The sequence below is a fragment of the Arachis stenosperma genome, chromosome 1 (assembly GCF_014773155.1).
Source record: "Arachis stenosperma cultivar V10309 chromosome 1, arast.V10309.gnm1.PFL2, whole genome shotgun sequence".
In the NCBI taxonomy this organism is placed as follows: Eukaryota; Viridiplantae; Streptophyta; class Magnoliopsida; order Fabales; family Fabaceae; genus Arachis; species Arachis stenosperma.
The window spans coordinates 119391957-119409024 of NC_080377.1; the positions used below are offsets into that span (position 1 = coordinate 119391957).

The 17068-nt window shown below is 32.1% G+C and overlaps 3 protein-coding genes and 1 pseudogene across 3 annotated transcripts; 1 reads left to right on the forward strand and 3 right to left on the reverse strand.

The window, feature by feature from the left end:
- Positions 1–2491: 2491 nt before the first annotated feature.
- Positions 2492–3986, reverse strand: LOC130961021 (temperature-induced lipocalin-1-like). The gene is made up of 2 exons (XM_057886632.1): positions 3389–3986; positions 2492–2851 (listed from the first exon to the last, which is right to left on the reverse strand). The coding sequence occupies exons 1-2, from the start codon at positions 3821–3823 to the stop codon at positions 2708–2710; spliced, it is 579 nt and encodes a 192-aa protein (XP_057742615.1). The 5' UTR covers positions 3824–3986; the 3' UTR covers positions 2492–2707.
- Positions 3987–6551: 2565 nt separating this feature from the next.
- On the reverse strand, positions 6552–7788 carry LOC130945472 (temperature-induced lipocalin-1-like; annotated as a pseudogene).
- A 2290-nt stretch (positions 7789–10078) lies between these two features.
- On the forward strand, positions 10079–12092 carry LOC130968457 (50S ribosomal protein L10, chloroplastic-like). Its single transcript, XM_057893739.1, has 2 exons — positions 10079–10958; positions 11225–12092. The coding sequence occupies exon 1, from the start codon at positions 10223–10225 to the stop codon at positions 10943–10945; it is 723 nt and encodes a 240-aa protein (XP_057749722.1). The 5' UTR covers positions 10079–10222; the 3' UTR covers positions 10946–10958; positions 11225–12092.
- Positions 12093–12455: 363 nt separating this feature from the next.
- Positions 12456–16884, reverse strand: LOC130968449 (uncharacterized). Its single transcript, XM_057893731.1, has 5 exons — positions 16007–16884; positions 15893–15929; positions 15565–15801; positions 15401–15448; positions 12456–14217 (listed from the first exon to the last, which is right to left on the reverse strand). Exons 1-5 carry the CDS (start codon positions 16303–16305, stop codon positions 13957–13959), a joined length of 882 nt encoding a protein of 293 aa, XP_057749714.1. The 5' UTR covers positions 16306–16884; the 3' UTR covers positions 12456–13956.
- Between the last annotated feature and the right edge of the window lie 184 nt (positions 16885–17068).

Sequence of the window (17068 nt, forward strand, 5' to 3'; positions counted from 1 at the left end):
AATCAACCAATGCATGTTTATATGTAGTTCGAATCAATTAGATTCGAACTCAATCTACACATAATTCGAATCATATTGCTTCGAATTATACACAAAACTCACACACACTAATTCGAATCAACTTGATTCAAATTACACACATACAATAATTCGAATCAAGTTGATTCGAATTACACCCTGATTTATTAAAAAAATTAATAATTTATTAAAAAATTTATTAAAAAATAATAATTTAAAATTAAAAAAATATATATTTTATTTCATGTATTAAAAAAAATCTAACAAAATCTTTAATTACGAGACTTTTTTTAAATATTAATGAGCTATCAATTCAAATTCCATACAATACTCTTTTGTCCATTTTTAATAGCTCATGAATATTTTTTAATAAATTTTTTTAAATTATATGGTGAGATATTACATGATTCGAATTACGCATGGAAAGTTCAATCACTCTAATTCGAATTATATGGTGAGCAATTCGAATTCTATACAATACTCTTCTGTCCATTCTTGATAGCTCGTGAATACTTTTTAATAAATTTATTTTAATTATACCACAAAAAATATTTTATTCTATGCAAAATAATTTAAAAATGGCTTAAAAGATGTTAGGAGTACTATAAAAATTTGCAATGACTTAGGACATTAATAATTTAAAAATTAAAGAAAATATATTTTTATCATGTATTTACCTAAATTACTAGAATATTACAAACTTTTATAGTACTCGTAACATTTTTAAGCCATTTTTTTAAATTATTTTGTATAGAATAAAATATATTTTTTAATTATTTTGGATGGAATAAAATATTTTCTTTAATTTTTAAATTATTATTGACTATCTAGAGTATTTTATTTAAAATTTGTGTACATGCATGTATTTACCTAAATCATTAGAACATTACAAATTTTTATAGTATTCCTAATATTTTTTAAGTCATTTTTTAAATTATTTTGCATTATTTTTTTGTGGTTTATATAATTAAAATAAATTTATTAAAAAATATTCATGAGCTATCAAGAATGGGCAGAAGAGTATTGTATAGAATTCGAATTGCTCACCGTATAATTCGAATCAGAGTGATTGAACTTCCCCTGCGTAATTCGAATCATGTAATATCTCACCATATAATTTAAAAAAATTTATTAAAAAATATTCATGAGCTATTAAAAATGGACAAAAGAGTATTTTATGAAATTTGAATTGATAGCTCATTAATATTTAAAAAAAGTCTCGTAATTAAATATTTTGTTAGATTTTTTTTAATGCATGAAATAAAATATATTTTTTTAATTTTAAATTATTATTTTTTAATAAATTTTTTAATAAATTATTAATTTTTTTAATAAATCAGGGTGTAATTCGAATCAACTTGATTCAAATTATTTTATGTGTGTAATTCGAATCAAATTGATTCGAATTAGTGTGTGTGTGAGTTTTGTGTATAATTCGAAGCAATATGATTCGAATTATGTGTAGATTGAGTTCGAATCTAATTGATTCGAACTACATAGAAACATGCATTGGTTGATTCATGAACTAAATTTTGGTTTGGCGGATTTACGTAAAAATTTCTTCCCATTGGCTTATTTTAGTGTTTTGCCCTAAATAATTATATGCATTTAAAATAAGTTATTCGATAATTGATTTTTAATATATATAAAATATTTTTGTTTTTATATACCTTGTTAATCCAATCTCCCTTTTGCTATTTGAAGTGAGTATTTGTTTAAAAATACAAAAAAAAAAAAAATTTTCAAATCATTGATCAGAGAACATACATGGTGTAACCGATGGAGAATAAGAAATAAATCAAATAATCAATCTATGCAAGACACACATCTAGGGTGTGAAAATTGTCATTTTCTCCTTTGCATTAAAGTTAATTGGCTTGATTGGTGGTATGTTCCAAAATTATGTCTATTCATTCAAGTGTGAAGCCTTGAAGACCAAGTGTAAATGCGTACTGTCCAAGTAAGATAATAGACTATGCTAGACTCGTCTCATTTTAATGCTTGCACCCCAAGTCATCACGGTTGGCTTCAAAGAAACTGTTACAACTTACAACCATAATATAAGCTAGAAAGGAGGAGCAGCTATAGTGGAAACTTCTGGTATGAATCATTCACATATTCACATACATACTTTTGTATAGTTCCAGAAGAATTATTTGATTTGATGAAATTATAAAAAAAAAAAGTTTTTCAAAAATTTACATCTTCTAAATTTTAAATTTTTATTTTAAAAAATAAAATATAATCTCTTATTTTTAAATTATTTTTCTCTCAATTTTTTTTTAATCTAACTTATAAAATAAATAAAAAATATCACACTTTATCGGTTTATCTTTTAAAATAAAATTTAAAATTTAGAGAATCTAAATCCTATTCCAAAACTTTCAACAAATTATTATTATTATTATTATTATTATTATTATTATTATTATTTAGAGTTGTATGAATAAAGAAGGAATAAAGCTGGTAGGAATTGGTGTGAAATATCTAAGTATTGGATTCTCACTAAGACAATATTACAATAAGACTAGACAACCAAATTAAAGTACAATAATAAACTTCAACTCAACACCTTTCAGCTAGAGTTCTTGCATTGACCCCTTTTATTCATAACATAAATATATTTAACACATGGAATAGTTACTTGTTCTTGAACATGATCATACAACATAATACTTGAGCATCCAAATTAAACGCCTTCTTCCGCTGCTGGTGGTGGTTTCTCACTCTGTGGAGTCTTACGGAGTTTGCTCACGTCATAACCCTCATTCTTTGCTTTCTCGACGAGCTCCTTGTACGTTGCATCATCTATATGGCTCTTCCTTGATAATATCTAGACCCCAAAGCCACATTAATAAAAAGAAATTAGCATATTAACAGTGTGAATAATCATTTAAAACAATAAATATAATTAAATAAAAAATATTAAAAAATTATACATTAATACAACAAAATTAATCTATTTTTTATGGTGTATTCTACACAATTTTTTCTAAAATAACATGTAAGTTAACAGAAATTCAACAACGTCATTAAAGGATGATACATTGAAGAAAGAAAAATTGCGTGAGAGGGCATGGCGACAACCGATGCTACATGATTAAGAAAAGAACGGAGAAGTGAAAAGATGCTTCAATGAACAGAAATGGAGTTTTGATATTGCAAGAAATTATATAATTACTCATCTCAAATAATAAATTACAAAATAATTTAACTATAGTTAAAATAATGACCAATTAAAATGTGACACATCATAAAAAATCACTTACATGTTATTTTAAAGGGAGTTAGATAGAATTCACCATTTTTTATATGTTTGAAAGAAGAGATAAGAACTTGGGATGGAAAAATAATAAAATGAAAGGCTTACCCAAAGAAATATCTTAGTTGGTCCACCAACGACAGCATTCTGATAATCCTGATCGATATAGAGAACCCAATAATCGCCAATAACAGGGAATATGGGAACAGAGGGAGGCACATAGAACTTGACCTTAAGCTTGGCTTCATCGCTTTTGGGATCAGCCTTGTATGCAATTCCTTCAACATAACTCCTCTTGCCATCAACAAAATCTTCATTGAGAACATGAACGGTTCCATTATCATTGAGTGTGTACGTGGCCCTTGTGTCCACAGCATTACTCTTCTCAAAGAATGTAGGGAAACGCGCTATCTCATACCATCTACCCATGTACCTCTTTAGGTCTAGGTTCTTCACCACTGTTGTGGCGTTGCTAGTAGCCACCGTGCTGAGCAGTAGTGAAGCTAGAAGAAATAAACAGTGACGCATGGGTCTTTCAGCCATTGCAGTTGCAGGGTTTGTTAGTATAGTACTTCTTGCAGGAGATCTTATATATATATAGATACTCGATTAGAACGTATGTACCTCAAATCGCTGCCATTAAGGAGATATCGGGAGTCTAACGTTTCATGATCTGTTTAAATGACATTCCTTATCAGAATCGTCGTTATCAAGGTGTATTAATATATTAATTATTAAGGATTGTTATCTTCATACATTTTTTTTTACGTCTTTTGAATTTAAAAGATTGAAAAATATAAAACATTTATTTTTTATATCATAAAAAAATATGCATAGGAGGTAATAACAAAATTAATCATGCTATGTGTTAAATTATTAGTATAAAATATATATTAAATAATTTAAATAATTAATTTTAATATATAGATAATATTTTTATAAAAAATAGTATTAAGTATTATTTTTTTAACATATTTGGGTCAAGGTGTTGGTGTGAACAAATTTTTGTACTATTTGACTCCGTCTTGTTATTATATGTGAATAGTAAAAGATTTACACACAAACTTATTTAGTAGAGTATTCACCTAGGGGTAAAAGTGGATGGCTCAGCTCATTTTTAGGGTTGTTTAAATTTGGTTTATTTTATTAAATATGTCAGATTTTAATTTTTTTAAATTTATTAGTTAAAAAAGTCAGATTTATTGAATTGTTTGTCAAAATATTTTTTTTAATAAATTATTATTAGTTTAAATTTTTAATTATTTATTTATATTAAACGCAAAACAAAACTAAAAAAAATTTATAATCAAAATTAGTTAAAACAGTAACTTTTTGTTCAAAATTTTTTTTATAAATTTTAAATATGGTTATGATGTACATATATAAATGAATTATGTTTTATAAATGATGAATTATAAATTTTAGAACGTATTTAATGTTTATTTAAAATAATTTTAAGTTTATTATTTTGGGTTATAATTCATAAAATAGAATTTCAAATAGGTTCATAGTTTGTCAGATTTTAAATAGGCTGGACTCAAGTCTGAAATAAAAATCTATAAAAAAAAATAATAAATCTAGATTTGGACTATTTATTTATAATATAAATTAGACCCGTCAAAATTAAAACTCAACTCGACTTTGCCCATTTTCACCCTATAATAATTCACCGTACCACTCCGAAATTATAATAATTTCTTATGTTTAATTTTAGGGTAATTTTTAAAAAAAATATATTTTAACTATTTTTAATATTATTTTATATATTTTTTATATTATATATTTAAATAAATTTGTAAAAATAATAATATTATCAAAATAAAAATGATAATATTTATTTTTATTTTTATATATATCTTAGTTTATATATATTCACAGATACAATTTTATCTTGATCTTATATCCTTACCTAAGCTTAATAGAGGAGTTAAATACCTGCAAATGCATATTATAAAAAAAATTAAATGTTTTAAAAGTATTAATGTTTTAATAATATTAACTATTAATTTTAATTTTATATATATTATAACAAAAATTAACAATTAAAATTACGAAAACACTAATATTCCTCTTCCATATTATATATTGCATCGATTGTCGGCCAGGAGAATTTAAGGCCTTGCACGTGTATCAAACTATCAATTGATACAGTAATTTGCAACAACTTTGGAAAATTCTTATATTCTCTGCCAATCAATTCACACAATTCGTTTCTTATATATACCATTAAACCGTTTTGAAAAGAATATTGAATTATTCCCGACGTGAACAAAAATTGGAGCTCAAATGTGAAACGAGATACTTTTCTTTTCTTTTTTATAGAAGAAAACTAGAAAAGAGAATAACCTTACCGTTACAGTGTTTTTTTCCAATAATGTGAACATTAATATGGACCACTTAAATAAGAAAAGGAAAATTTTTCTTTTGGGACTTTTTCCTTTATATTATTATTAATCTTATGGCAAGTGGCAACTCGCAAAGTGAAGTGAATGTTTTCTTCCTCAAGAGGCATGCATATACACACTTAAATTAGTAAGTTACAAGGCAAAAGATCGGAGAAGTACATAATCTCATCTATCAGATCTGGTTTTGTCCAATTTCTTTTCTCACCTTTGCCATGAACACATTCAATTTCCTCCTGAGTAGTAGAATTGGGAAAATTATGCATTATTTTTCACTAAAGTATGAGCGAATATTAATATGTTATATATAGGGCTAATTTTTTTTATATTGGTTAAATATATGTGTAATATATTGCTATTGAAAGATTAAGTGTTCTTTTTAATATGGTGATTTTTTTTAATTGGTATTATTCATCCGATTTGTTTAAAAAAAAAAATAAACTAAAAATCGGAAGATTCGATTTGTATTTTTTATTTTTTTTATTTTTAAAAATAAAAATCGGAATTTGTGTAAGCCATAGCAACGTAAAACACTTCTCTTCTTACATCATTCTGAGATACATGCTGCTCTCCCACACACGAAAAAGAATAAGCGTATATATACATGCTAAAAATACACCCTAATGTTTTAACACTATTATTATCATCCACCATAGCCAAATAGTCAAATAAAGGTAAGAGAGGTGTATATGGGTGCCATATGCACTTGCAAGAATATAAGAAATTTCCATGACCTTACTCCTTATTTATGCACATGATGGCTTATTAGACTTGTTCAAGTAAAGTAGCATTGTCAAGAAGATAATAAGTATCAAAATCAGTCAGAGCTAGGTCTATATATCTAAAGAACAAACTAATACATTAATTACTAAGATCCAAACGTAAGAGACCTTTCATTATTGACCACTTTATTTATTCATAAGATAGTTCTGAACATGATCATATATTTGCCAATACAACAACATAATGTTTATTTCAGTTCCCCAGAAAGGATTTGATCATCCAAGCTAAAAACGCCTTCATCCACTGGTGGTGGTGGTGTCTCACTCTGTGGAGTCTATGGAGTTTTCTCACATCATAACCTTCATCCTTTGCTTTCTCAACAAGCTCATTGTAGGTTGCATCATCTATATGGCTCTTCCTTGATAATATCTAACCCCCCAAAAACAGAGAACGGAAAATGAGCATGCATGTTCATAGCATAGCAAAATTTTTTACCCTTTTTTTTTTTGAGAAAATTAAAACTTTCTTTCACCCCAATTTTTATATCAGAAAAAAGATAACAACTTGACATGGAAATTAGAAAAGTAATTAAGAAAGGCTTACCCAAAGAAATATCTTAGTTGGTCCACCAATGACAGCATATTGATAATCCTGGTCGATATAGAGAACCCAGTAATCTCCAATAACAGGGAATATGGGAAAGGAGGGAGGCACATAGAACTTGACCTTAAGCTTGGCCTCATCGCTATTTGGATCAGCCTTGTATGCAATTCCATCAATATAGTTCCTCTTGCCATCAATCCAATTCTCATTGAGCACATGAATTGTTCCATTATCATTGAGTGTGTATGTGGCCCTAGTGTCCACAGCATCGCTCTTCTCAAAGAATGAAGGGAAACTCGCTATTTCGTACCATCTACCCATGAACCTCTTTAGGTCTAGGTTCTTCACCACCGTTGTGGCGTTGCTAGTAGCCACCGCGGTAAACAGCAGTAGTGAAGCTAGAAGAAATAAACAGTGAAACATAGGTTTTTCTGCCATTGCAAGGTTTCTTAGTTCTTTCTGAGGTTTCATAAGCTAAGGTTGTTTTGGGCAATGAATTCATGAGATTTTCTTTAAGTATTTACTTTGCAGCGAGGGTGTTGGCGTGGAGAATTTGAGGCCTTGCACTTGTATCATTTGGTACCATAATTTGCAGCAACTTTGGATAATTACTAAATTCTCTATTTTTCTTCAATTAATTTTCGATGAAATCGCACAATTCTTTTATGGCTAGTCCTAGGATGGCTACCATTATGATGCGATAGAGCTACAAGTCGACAGTTGGCACGTGAAAAGTTCGGTAAGATAACGGAATTTATTAATATCTTGTGAATGTTGATTTAGTTCAGGCTTAATAATAATATGAGAGTAAAGTCGTCATATACAAGCTTGTGACAGAGGAGCTCAAGTTGCAGGAGAAGTGCGTATCAAAAAGAATGACATATGAGTGACATAGTGAAGCAGAGAAATGCCTGCTGCAACTCAAACATGTCACATGTGACCATGAGGCCATAATGTCCTCACAATAAATAACCCCATACCATAAATTATTCATATGTTAAGTCTAAATTTTTATGTTCCACTTCTATCCTTTTTTCCAAATTATTTTTTAACATTGTGTTTGGATGAGTGGAATTTAGAAAGAAAGAAAATGTAAGAGGTGAAAATGGATGAAATACTCGATTTTCTTTTGTTTGGATCACAAAATAAATTGAAAAAAAAAATAAAAAAGATATATGGGCCCATATAAAAGTTTTCTCCTCAACTTTGCCAAGAAAATTGGTGGAGAAGGAGAAACATAATTAAAATTCGAGTAAACTATCATTTCTATCTACGAAAGTTAAAAACGCTGATAAATTTATCCATAAAAAAAGGAAATTACTATGTGTACTCATAAAACATGAGTTCTATATAACAAAATTATCCAAACACTAAAAAATCACATAAAAATCCCAAATTATCCTTATCATCATCTGCATCATCTTTTTTCCACCACCACTAATCCTAACTCCATTCTCTCTCTCTCTCTCTCTCTCTCTCTCCTTCCTCTCTCTCTTTTTCTTTCTTTCCTTCTATATTTTGCTTCTCTCTCTTCTACTTCTTCGAATGGTTGCGTGATGTAGGTTCAGTTGTCTCTAAGTTTGTAGACTGGGGAAGAACGGGTACCGCAGACTGGACAGGGGTTGGAGCTCTGTGTCAGCGAAAGATGGAGGGCTAGCTGGAATGGGTTGGGGCAGCAGTAGCAATCAGGCAGCAGCAGTGGCTCTAGGGTTGTAAAAGGCGGCGAAAACAGAATGCGACGGTGGTCCTGGGCTCGCGGAGGTGAGGCAAGAAGAAGAAGAAGAAAGAGAGAGGGAAATGGTGGAGGAGGAAAGTTGCGACAGTGGTCCTGGGCTTGCGAAGGTGAGGCAAGAGGAAGAAGAAAGAGAGAGGAAAAGGGTGAAGGAGGAAAGAAAGGGGGAAAGGACGCGGTAGCGGCGAGTGGAGGTTGGGTGGGACTTGACGGCGCCAGCGACTGTTGAGTGCCGCAGCGGTGGTTACGCAGAGGAGCTAAGAAGGGGCGAGAGAGAGGAAGAAGAGTGGAAATCAGGTGAGGGGGGACAGCTTGATGTTCGCCGGTGGTGGTGTCGTGGTCTCAGACAATTTGCTTTTTGTTGTTGTTGTTGTTGTTGCTGCTGCTGCTTTATATGAAGAAGTTGATAATGGAGGTATAGTGATGGTGGTGGTGATGGTAGTGATGAAGGAAATGAGGTGATAGTGCCTTTGAATTAAGTGATGGTGGTAATTAGGGTTTAGGATGGTGGTGAGGAAGAATTTCGGTGGTGAGTTTGGGATTGGAAAAGTGGTGGTGTTGAGTAAGTGATGGTGGTGGGGTAATTTGGGAATTTCAAATAATTTTTTTGGATTTGGATAGTTTTGTTAGCAAAAGTTTATGTTTCATAGATACAAATGGTAATTTCTTTTTTTTTTATAAGTAAATATGTCAGCGTTTTTAATTTTCGTGGGTACAAATGATAGTTTACTCTTAAAATTCCATATTTATCCTTTTGATTTTAATAATTTTAATATATTATTATACTAAAAATTTATATTTAAATATTATATATATATATTAGATAAATAATATAAATTAAATATATAAAATTATATTTTATAATATTTATAAAATATAATAAAATATAAATATATAAAAATATTTATATTTTATTTTGTTATAAGAATATTAATATAATTTTATACTTATAATTTTTTTTCTTTTTTTTTTTCATCCAAATAATATAAATTTTTTTTATTTATTTTTTTATTTTAAATTATACACAATAACTTTATTTTTTTATCTATTTTTTTTCTCATTTTTTTTATTTATTTTTTTTCTTCTCTATATCAAAACAAAGCCTAAGAGTAAATGTGATTGAAAATAAAAATATTGATACATGAATGTTAAGGTATTAAAATGTGATCGAATAATGGTATTGGTATTGGTATAAATAATTTATGAGAAAATTTGAGTGACTAGTAATTTTTAGTATTTTTTATTATTTATTTATTATATCAAAATTTAATTTAAAATAAAATTACAAAAGGTTGCAATTTTGATTGGTAAAAATTACAATAAGAAAAAAGAAAAAGGACACCGTAGTATAGCCAAGTCAGCACCACAACTGAGAGTGAGAAATTAGAAGTAACGATAAGATAAGAGAGCCTCTCAAATTTTCTTTTCCTTCCCCTTCTTCTTCTTCTGCTTCTTCCTAATCTCCGTTATCAACACCACCCGATGGAAGCCACAGCCACCGCCGTAATGAGCTTTGCCCTTCCCTCCACCAATTCCAAGACACAAACTTGCCACCTCCTCACACGACCCATTAATCCATTCAGCCTTCCCCCATCCTCCAAAACCCATCTCCGCCTCCCCCGCCCCCACAACCACCGCCTACCCACCATAACCGCCGCCATTTCCCGCACCAAGAAGGAAGCCACCGTCGAAACCGTGAAACAGCAGCTCGAGAATTGCTACCTCCTCGCTGGCATCAACTATAAGGGATTCACCGTGAAGCAGTTCCAGGAGCTCCGAAAATCCCTCCCCGAAACCACGAAGCTCCTCGTCGCGAAGAACACGCTCGTGTACAAGGCGGTGGAGGGCACGCGCTGGGAGACCCTGAAACCCTGCATGAAGGGCATGAACGTGTGGCTCTTCGTCCACACGGAGGAGATCCCTGCTGCCATTAAACCCTACAGAGACTTCCAGAAAGAGAAGAAGCTCGAAGAGAACGATTTCACCGGTGGAGTCTTCGAAGGCAAGTTCTACGGCCCCGATGAGTTCAAAAAGCTTGAGACTTTGCCCACGCGCGCTGAGATTTATGCCAATTTATTGGGATCATTGAAGAGCCCCGCCTCTGCTCTCGTCAGCACTCTTCAGGCTCCAGCCAGGGACGTTGTAATGGTTCTCAAGGCCTATGTCAAGAAGCTCGAAGAAGAGGCTGGTGCCGCCCAATCATAGCATAGGTTAAAGTGTATGTTGATCTTGTTTTGATATTTGATTGTTTAATTGCATTTGAGTTTGAACGTGCTCTATTTATATATATAATATATATATGTAAATTGATTGGTTAATGTATTTTGATTGTAATTGAATCAAGGATTCAGAAAGGGAAAATCTTTTGGAATGTATAAGATGTAGAATGATGCAAAGTTAGCCTTTCTAATTTTTAGGGCAGAGATGGTGCAAAAAGATTTCCCTTTGAATGATGCAATTTCTCACTAGCTTAATTGTTATTAGGTGCCGAGAGTATGGTTCTTTTCCACCTATAAGAAGAGGAAGAACGAGAGTGTGGGGAAGGGGAGGCCATTGCTATTCTTCTTGGCAAGCCGTATTTGTACCCAGATACTGATGAGTAGGTTGCTCCCTATTCCTTATCATCATAAATATCCTATGCTTCTTGATGAAGATGAGGAACAGTTTGGAAAGGATGATCTTAAAAATGTGATTAAGAATTATGAGAAATGTGTGATATCATCAAATGGTAGTTTGGAACCAGGGATTGTGAAGGATGATGAGTTACGTTCACCAGATGCTCGACTTAATGTCTCTAAGAAAGATGATCAAGAAATAGACGAGGAGAATTCGGCAGGGAGAATGCTTGATGATGAGGTTATAGGAGATAAATTGACTATGGAATTGTGACGAAAGAAGAGTTGAGTGGGAAAAGTAATGGGGAGCAAGCAATGACAGTGGGAGACATGGATAGATAAGTGAATTTATAATTTACAAACGGTTTTTTAAACATTTAACTTTAATAGAGACCAAATTTTAAAAAAATATATATAATATAAAAATTTAATAATTAAAAATTTGGTAAAATTATAAGTAAGTGCAGAACATTTGAACTTATTCTTTTTACTAACAAAAGAGAATAAAGCAAATAGTTCAAAAATTTCAAATCTGATTCAAACAATATCAAGGTATACTGCTATTTTTTTTCTTTGTTTAACTTCTATCACATTTACCCATGGATTATTGTGAACCTTATTGATATCTTCTTATGTTATCGTGTTCTTGTTCTATTTTTTTGTTCATTGGTCCTTTTCGATTTTTGGTTCTTTTGCCTCTCTCAAGATGTGCACTGTTTCCCTCATCTTCTAGATTCAAAGAAATTTTAAACAATGTTGTATCCTGTCCATATGAAATTTTATTCATTGTTTTGAAATCCAATAATTTTTCCTATCTTTGACCTCATCATACACCTGATTGGGATTTTTGTTTTCTTTTGTTTTCTGGAGTTTTATCTAAAATTGGAATTTTTGGACACAATCATTCTTTCCCTCTCTTGTTTTCTTGAATTTTATCTAAAAATTTGGAATTTTTATTTTAGTTTTCATATTTTTTGTTTAATAAATTTTAATTTTTTTAGATTGTTTGTTACAAGCTCGACTCTAAAAGATGAGACCATTTATAAAAAAAATTAGTATCGGACACCAGTTTATTCTCTTTGGCATTGCCATCAAAGATAAATAAAACTACAATGACTAATTCACAAAACAACCAAAGTCTCACCTATCACTACCTGTTTCAAAGTATTTTAATATCAAAATGCCAACTAAATGATCCTCACTTACTGCAAACCGAAACACATAACATTGAGATGCCCACACCTACACTAGCATTCATGTTCTCACTTCCTCTACCATGATCATGTCAATCGTGATGCCCACCCACCTTATAACATTACTATATATTGTCACATTTCTTTTAAATTGGATAGCCACATTTTGAAACATATGCTTTGCGCTTCCAGCTTTATTCAAACCTCTACTCCCCTTCGTGTTCTCGCTTTCATTGATCCATTCCACTATTCTCTTACAACTTGTGGCGAATTCCAGCTCCTCCTATTAGTATTGTTGCACTGCTTGAAATCTCGTTGACTAGAACTCCCATAAAACCCACTACGTGTTCTTCCTTATCCGATAGATAACCACTCAAACTTGTTTTCATTCTGGTCTAATGATCTAATCCGTTGCTCTTCTTTTTGTGAACTAATCTTCTTCTCTTTGTTCATTCATTTGTTCTCTTTTTTCATTGAACCACCAAGGCTTTGACTTATTCCCAAGTGCTTTCCAATTGTACTGTTCTGTTAATGTGTTTTGATCGTAATTGAATCAATGATTCAGAAAGGGAAAATCTTTTGGAATGGATAAGATGGAGAATGATGCAAAGTTGGCCTTTTTAATTTAGGGCAGAGATGGTGCAAAAAGATTTCCCTTTGAATGATGCAATTTTTCACCAGCTAATTGTTACCAGGTGCTGAGAGTATAATACTGGTTCTTTTCCACGTTAATCTATGTTCTGTCATGTAATCATAATCATTCTGTTAGAAATCATTCATTTGTTAGTTCAGGACTTTTATTAGATAGGGCACTCATTCATTTGACCATGTTCCTCCATATTCATTTGAACATGTTCAGGACTTTAAATAGGTTACCTTCTACAGTAATTCTTCTATCTCTTCTACGAATTGATGCATAAAAGCTGTCCAGATTACTCTTTCTTTCGAATTTTTGGTTAAACCATACAATGCTAATAAATTTGAACTTAAATCACAGCTTTCAGTGTTTTTAGACTATATCCCAAGTTGGTTAAGTAACCATGCATTTTAAGACATGCCTATCATATAAAATGTAATTACATAACAAACCAGTGAGATTAGCCTAAAGATAGAGAGGGAGAAGACATGTTTTCCGGAGAATGATGATGACCTATACATAATTTTTTAACCAAAATAAAAAGTTTAAATTATATTAACCAAGCAATCAGTTGTCCACCTAAATATGGTAACAGGATTTGGATCTAAAGACATGACATCATCTTTTTGGATTTAAATCTAATCAATCAATTGATTATCTGCATAATAGTGAATCAAAGTAGCACAGCAAAGTACTACTGTCATTCTGTTCAACAACCAATTAAACCTTGGCTGTGATTCCCTGCATGCAAAAACCTCATAAAACATCAACCTATTTTTTACCAAATCTTAAGCATTTGTTATGTCTGGATTCGGTAATACTAGGATTTTGAGTGAGTTGTTTGTTTGTCTGCTTTGTGAGTGAGAGTTTCTCCATTGCATTTAGGAACTTGCGCAAATACTTTATGTACTCTGGGAATGTTTCAAGGTTGCAATGGCCTCCACCCTTAACCCATAAGGGGTCATATTTTTCTTTGGACAGTTCCCACAACCTTTTTCCATGAGACCAATCAACAATGTCGTCATTCGTTCCCTGCACATAATCCATTACCACACAAAAAATTATTAGTGGTACAAGGTGTTGATTTATTTCGTTAAGAGACTGCATATAGCATGAAGAAAAATATCCATGTTACTATGTCAGCTTCATGGAGTATTGAATTAATGAACAATCACACAAGGAAACACAACAAAACATATCTAATCTCCCATAGCCACATGGGGAAGGCTTCTACAAGTGCATCTGCTCTACTCTCCTTATTGAGGCTTCTTCCTCACATGCTTGAACTATGTATTCTAAGGCAATATTCTACTTTCTTCCACAATAGGACAAAAGCACAAAGTGCTAGCAACTCCAATATCAGTAGGCCATACTAACTAAAGTAACAATACCCCTAAAAAGTATGATGGGAGAAGCATCTGGAAAAGGAATGTATCAAAAGCACGTGTCTAAATGTACAGAGTTTCAATCTGATGGCAGATATTATCTATTTTACCACTCCCACGCATGATGCTGGATAACATATACATGTTTTATATTTGTGGTACTGTATATTGCCATCGTAAATTCACCAATGAATGTAAATTTTGAGTTGTACTTATATAGTCAAACTCTTTGAAAACATGAAAATTTCAAATAATATTAATTGATATCTCCAGTTTCTCATATTTCAATTTCACCCTAGAATCGACGGCACATTGTTTTTACTTGCAGCAATAATTCATCTTGGGTCTTATAATTTATGAAAGTGAAGATATTGAGTCAAAATTTTACCATCTTGGTAAAATAATCTAAAGGACATTTTGCAGACAAGTGGAACAACCAAAAGCAAAAGAGAAGTACAACTTGGATACAAGCACCAAGAAAGCGTTGGAAAAGTAGAAAAGTTAAAGTCCAACCAAATCAGCTGAAACTGGAAAAAGAAAAGTCTAATATGGTTAAGGATCATTGATTTGCTTTGTGGGACATTTGCAATCAAATCAAGCCTTCAGTTTAATTAATTAACATTCGTTTTTACAAATCAATCTAAATAATTCCCAGAATCCACCCCTCCCCACCTTTTATTATTTAGGCCTAACAAAGCCTCTATACGAAGAAACCGTTGTCAGAGCTAGCAACAAATAAAAGCATCACGAAAGAAGGTGATTGTGAAGTTTAAGCGAAGAAAGAGACATAATTGCAGAAACGTAAATAGAAAGGGATACACTATACTCACATGTATAACAAACACTGGACAATTGACATGCCGTATTTTGTCTATATTCTGAAATGATGAAAAGAGATTATTTTGTGAATACAGAAATGAACACAAAGTTGAATAGTATGAGAGCAATTAATTAACAATCATGAAAGAAGAAGAACAGAAACAGAGAAACTTACTTTGAAAATGTCAAACCAAAATGTCATCTTGACAGGGTAGAGGACCCTTATCCCAGAAAGAATGGCACTGTGAAGGACAACACCTCTCAACTTGTGTAGCTTTGAAGCCAAGTGCAGCGTGGGTCCACTTCCCACAGATTGACCGTACAGAATCAACTCTTCTTGCTTAATCCCATACTCGTTCTTCAAACAACTATATACAGCTTCTATGTCGTAATATGTGTTGAACTCAGATGGCTGCCACAGTAATAGTTTCGAATAAAATCAAATATTTAAGAATACAAAAGGAAATGAATGAATGAATGAATGCAGTTTGACTTTGACTTACCTTACCTGTAGATGCTCCATAACCGGAATAGTCATAACTGCAAACACGTAGAAGGCGGTTAGAAAAAGGAACGGAAACAGAGAAGAAAGGAAAAGAAAAGAAATAGAAACGTGCCTCATGATATTGACACGGAGGTGAGCTCTGAGCTCAATGAAAAGGTCGTGCATCTGGCCCAAGTCAGCGGCATTGCCATGGGAGTAGAGGAAGGTGAACCTGGCGAATGGATGTTTCCAGAAGGTGGCGACTATCTTGTTGCCGGCCTTGGTGTCGAGCAAGTGGACGTCGACGTTCTTGTCAGCGGTGAGACCGGAGAACACCACGGTGCCGTCGTCGTCCCTGTAGACGTCGTAAGTGGGGGGCTCTGGCGGGAAGAAGGCAAATTTAGCCGCCACAGTGCCCGTCACATTCCCCATTAATCACTCACATGAAAGAAAGAGAGGTGTGTGTAGTAAGAAAGAAGAAAGATCTTGGAACTTGTTAGTGTGTGTGAGAGATGGATATAGATCCGACCTAAGCGCCTGAGCTGGAACTACCAACAACTACTTCTGCTTCCTACACATAACATCATCTTTCTCTCTCTCTCTCCCCTTCATTCATTTACGTTAATTAATTCATTCATTATTCAGATTATACTAATTAATAACCTAGTTTAAGGTTTCTTATTCTTTCATTCATGCTTGCTTTATGTTCATTCGGGATTTAATTTGGAAAAAATCAATGTATTTAATTTCGAATTCTAGATTTAACTACACGTGGTTTTGATAAAAGAGAAAAGCTGGGTGGGGTGTTGAGTTTCTGCGTGTCTACCCTTTGGTTTTGTGGGGTTACTGTAATGAAAAGTCAAACTTACCCTTCTTCATTGATTATGGCTTGATATGGATTTTCTTGCCCCCAAGGTGCAGAGGGGCATATTTAATATTTATTGTCCCCTTGAGATAGCTACCAGCGGGAAAATCAATCCTTACACCAAAATAGATAAGGATAAGACTCAAGTTAACGACATTTTATTCCTAAGCCAGAAGTACAATTCAATGTATAATGCATAATTTTAAATGAAAATATATAAGCATAAAATGATATTCCATGTTATTCATTTTCACATGCTCATTTTTGTAATTCTTTTGACTATATTTGGGAATTTATTGGGGTCAAAAAATGCACATTTCTAAATACTAA

Bases quoted from the DNA above. Each gene is read 5' to 3' on its own strand.
- LOC130961021 (XM_057886632.1), bottom strand. From the start codon at position 3,823: ATGGCTGAAAGACCCATGCGTCACTGTTTATTTCTTCTAGCTTCACTA. The intron at 2,852-3,388 runs GTAAGCCTTTCA...TTTGGGGTCTAG, and splicing joins CAACTAAGATATTTCTTTGG to ATATTATCAAGGAAGAGCCA.
- LOC130968449 (XM_057893731.1), bottom strand. From the start codon at position 16,305: ATGGGGAATGTGACGGGCACTGTGGCGGCTAAATTTGCCTTCTTCCCG. The intron at 15,930-16,006 runs GCACGTTTCTAT...ACGTGTTTGCAG, and splicing joins CTCCGTGTCAATATCATGAG to TTATGACTATTCCGGTTATG. The intron at 14,218-15,400 runs GTGAGTATAGTG...GATTATGTGCAG, and splicing joins GTCCAGTGTTTGTTATACAT to GGAACGAATGACGACATTGT.
- LOC130968457 (XM_057893739.1), top strand. From the start codon at position 10,223: ATGGAAGCCACAGCCACCGCCGTAATGAGCTTTGCCCTTCCCTCCACC.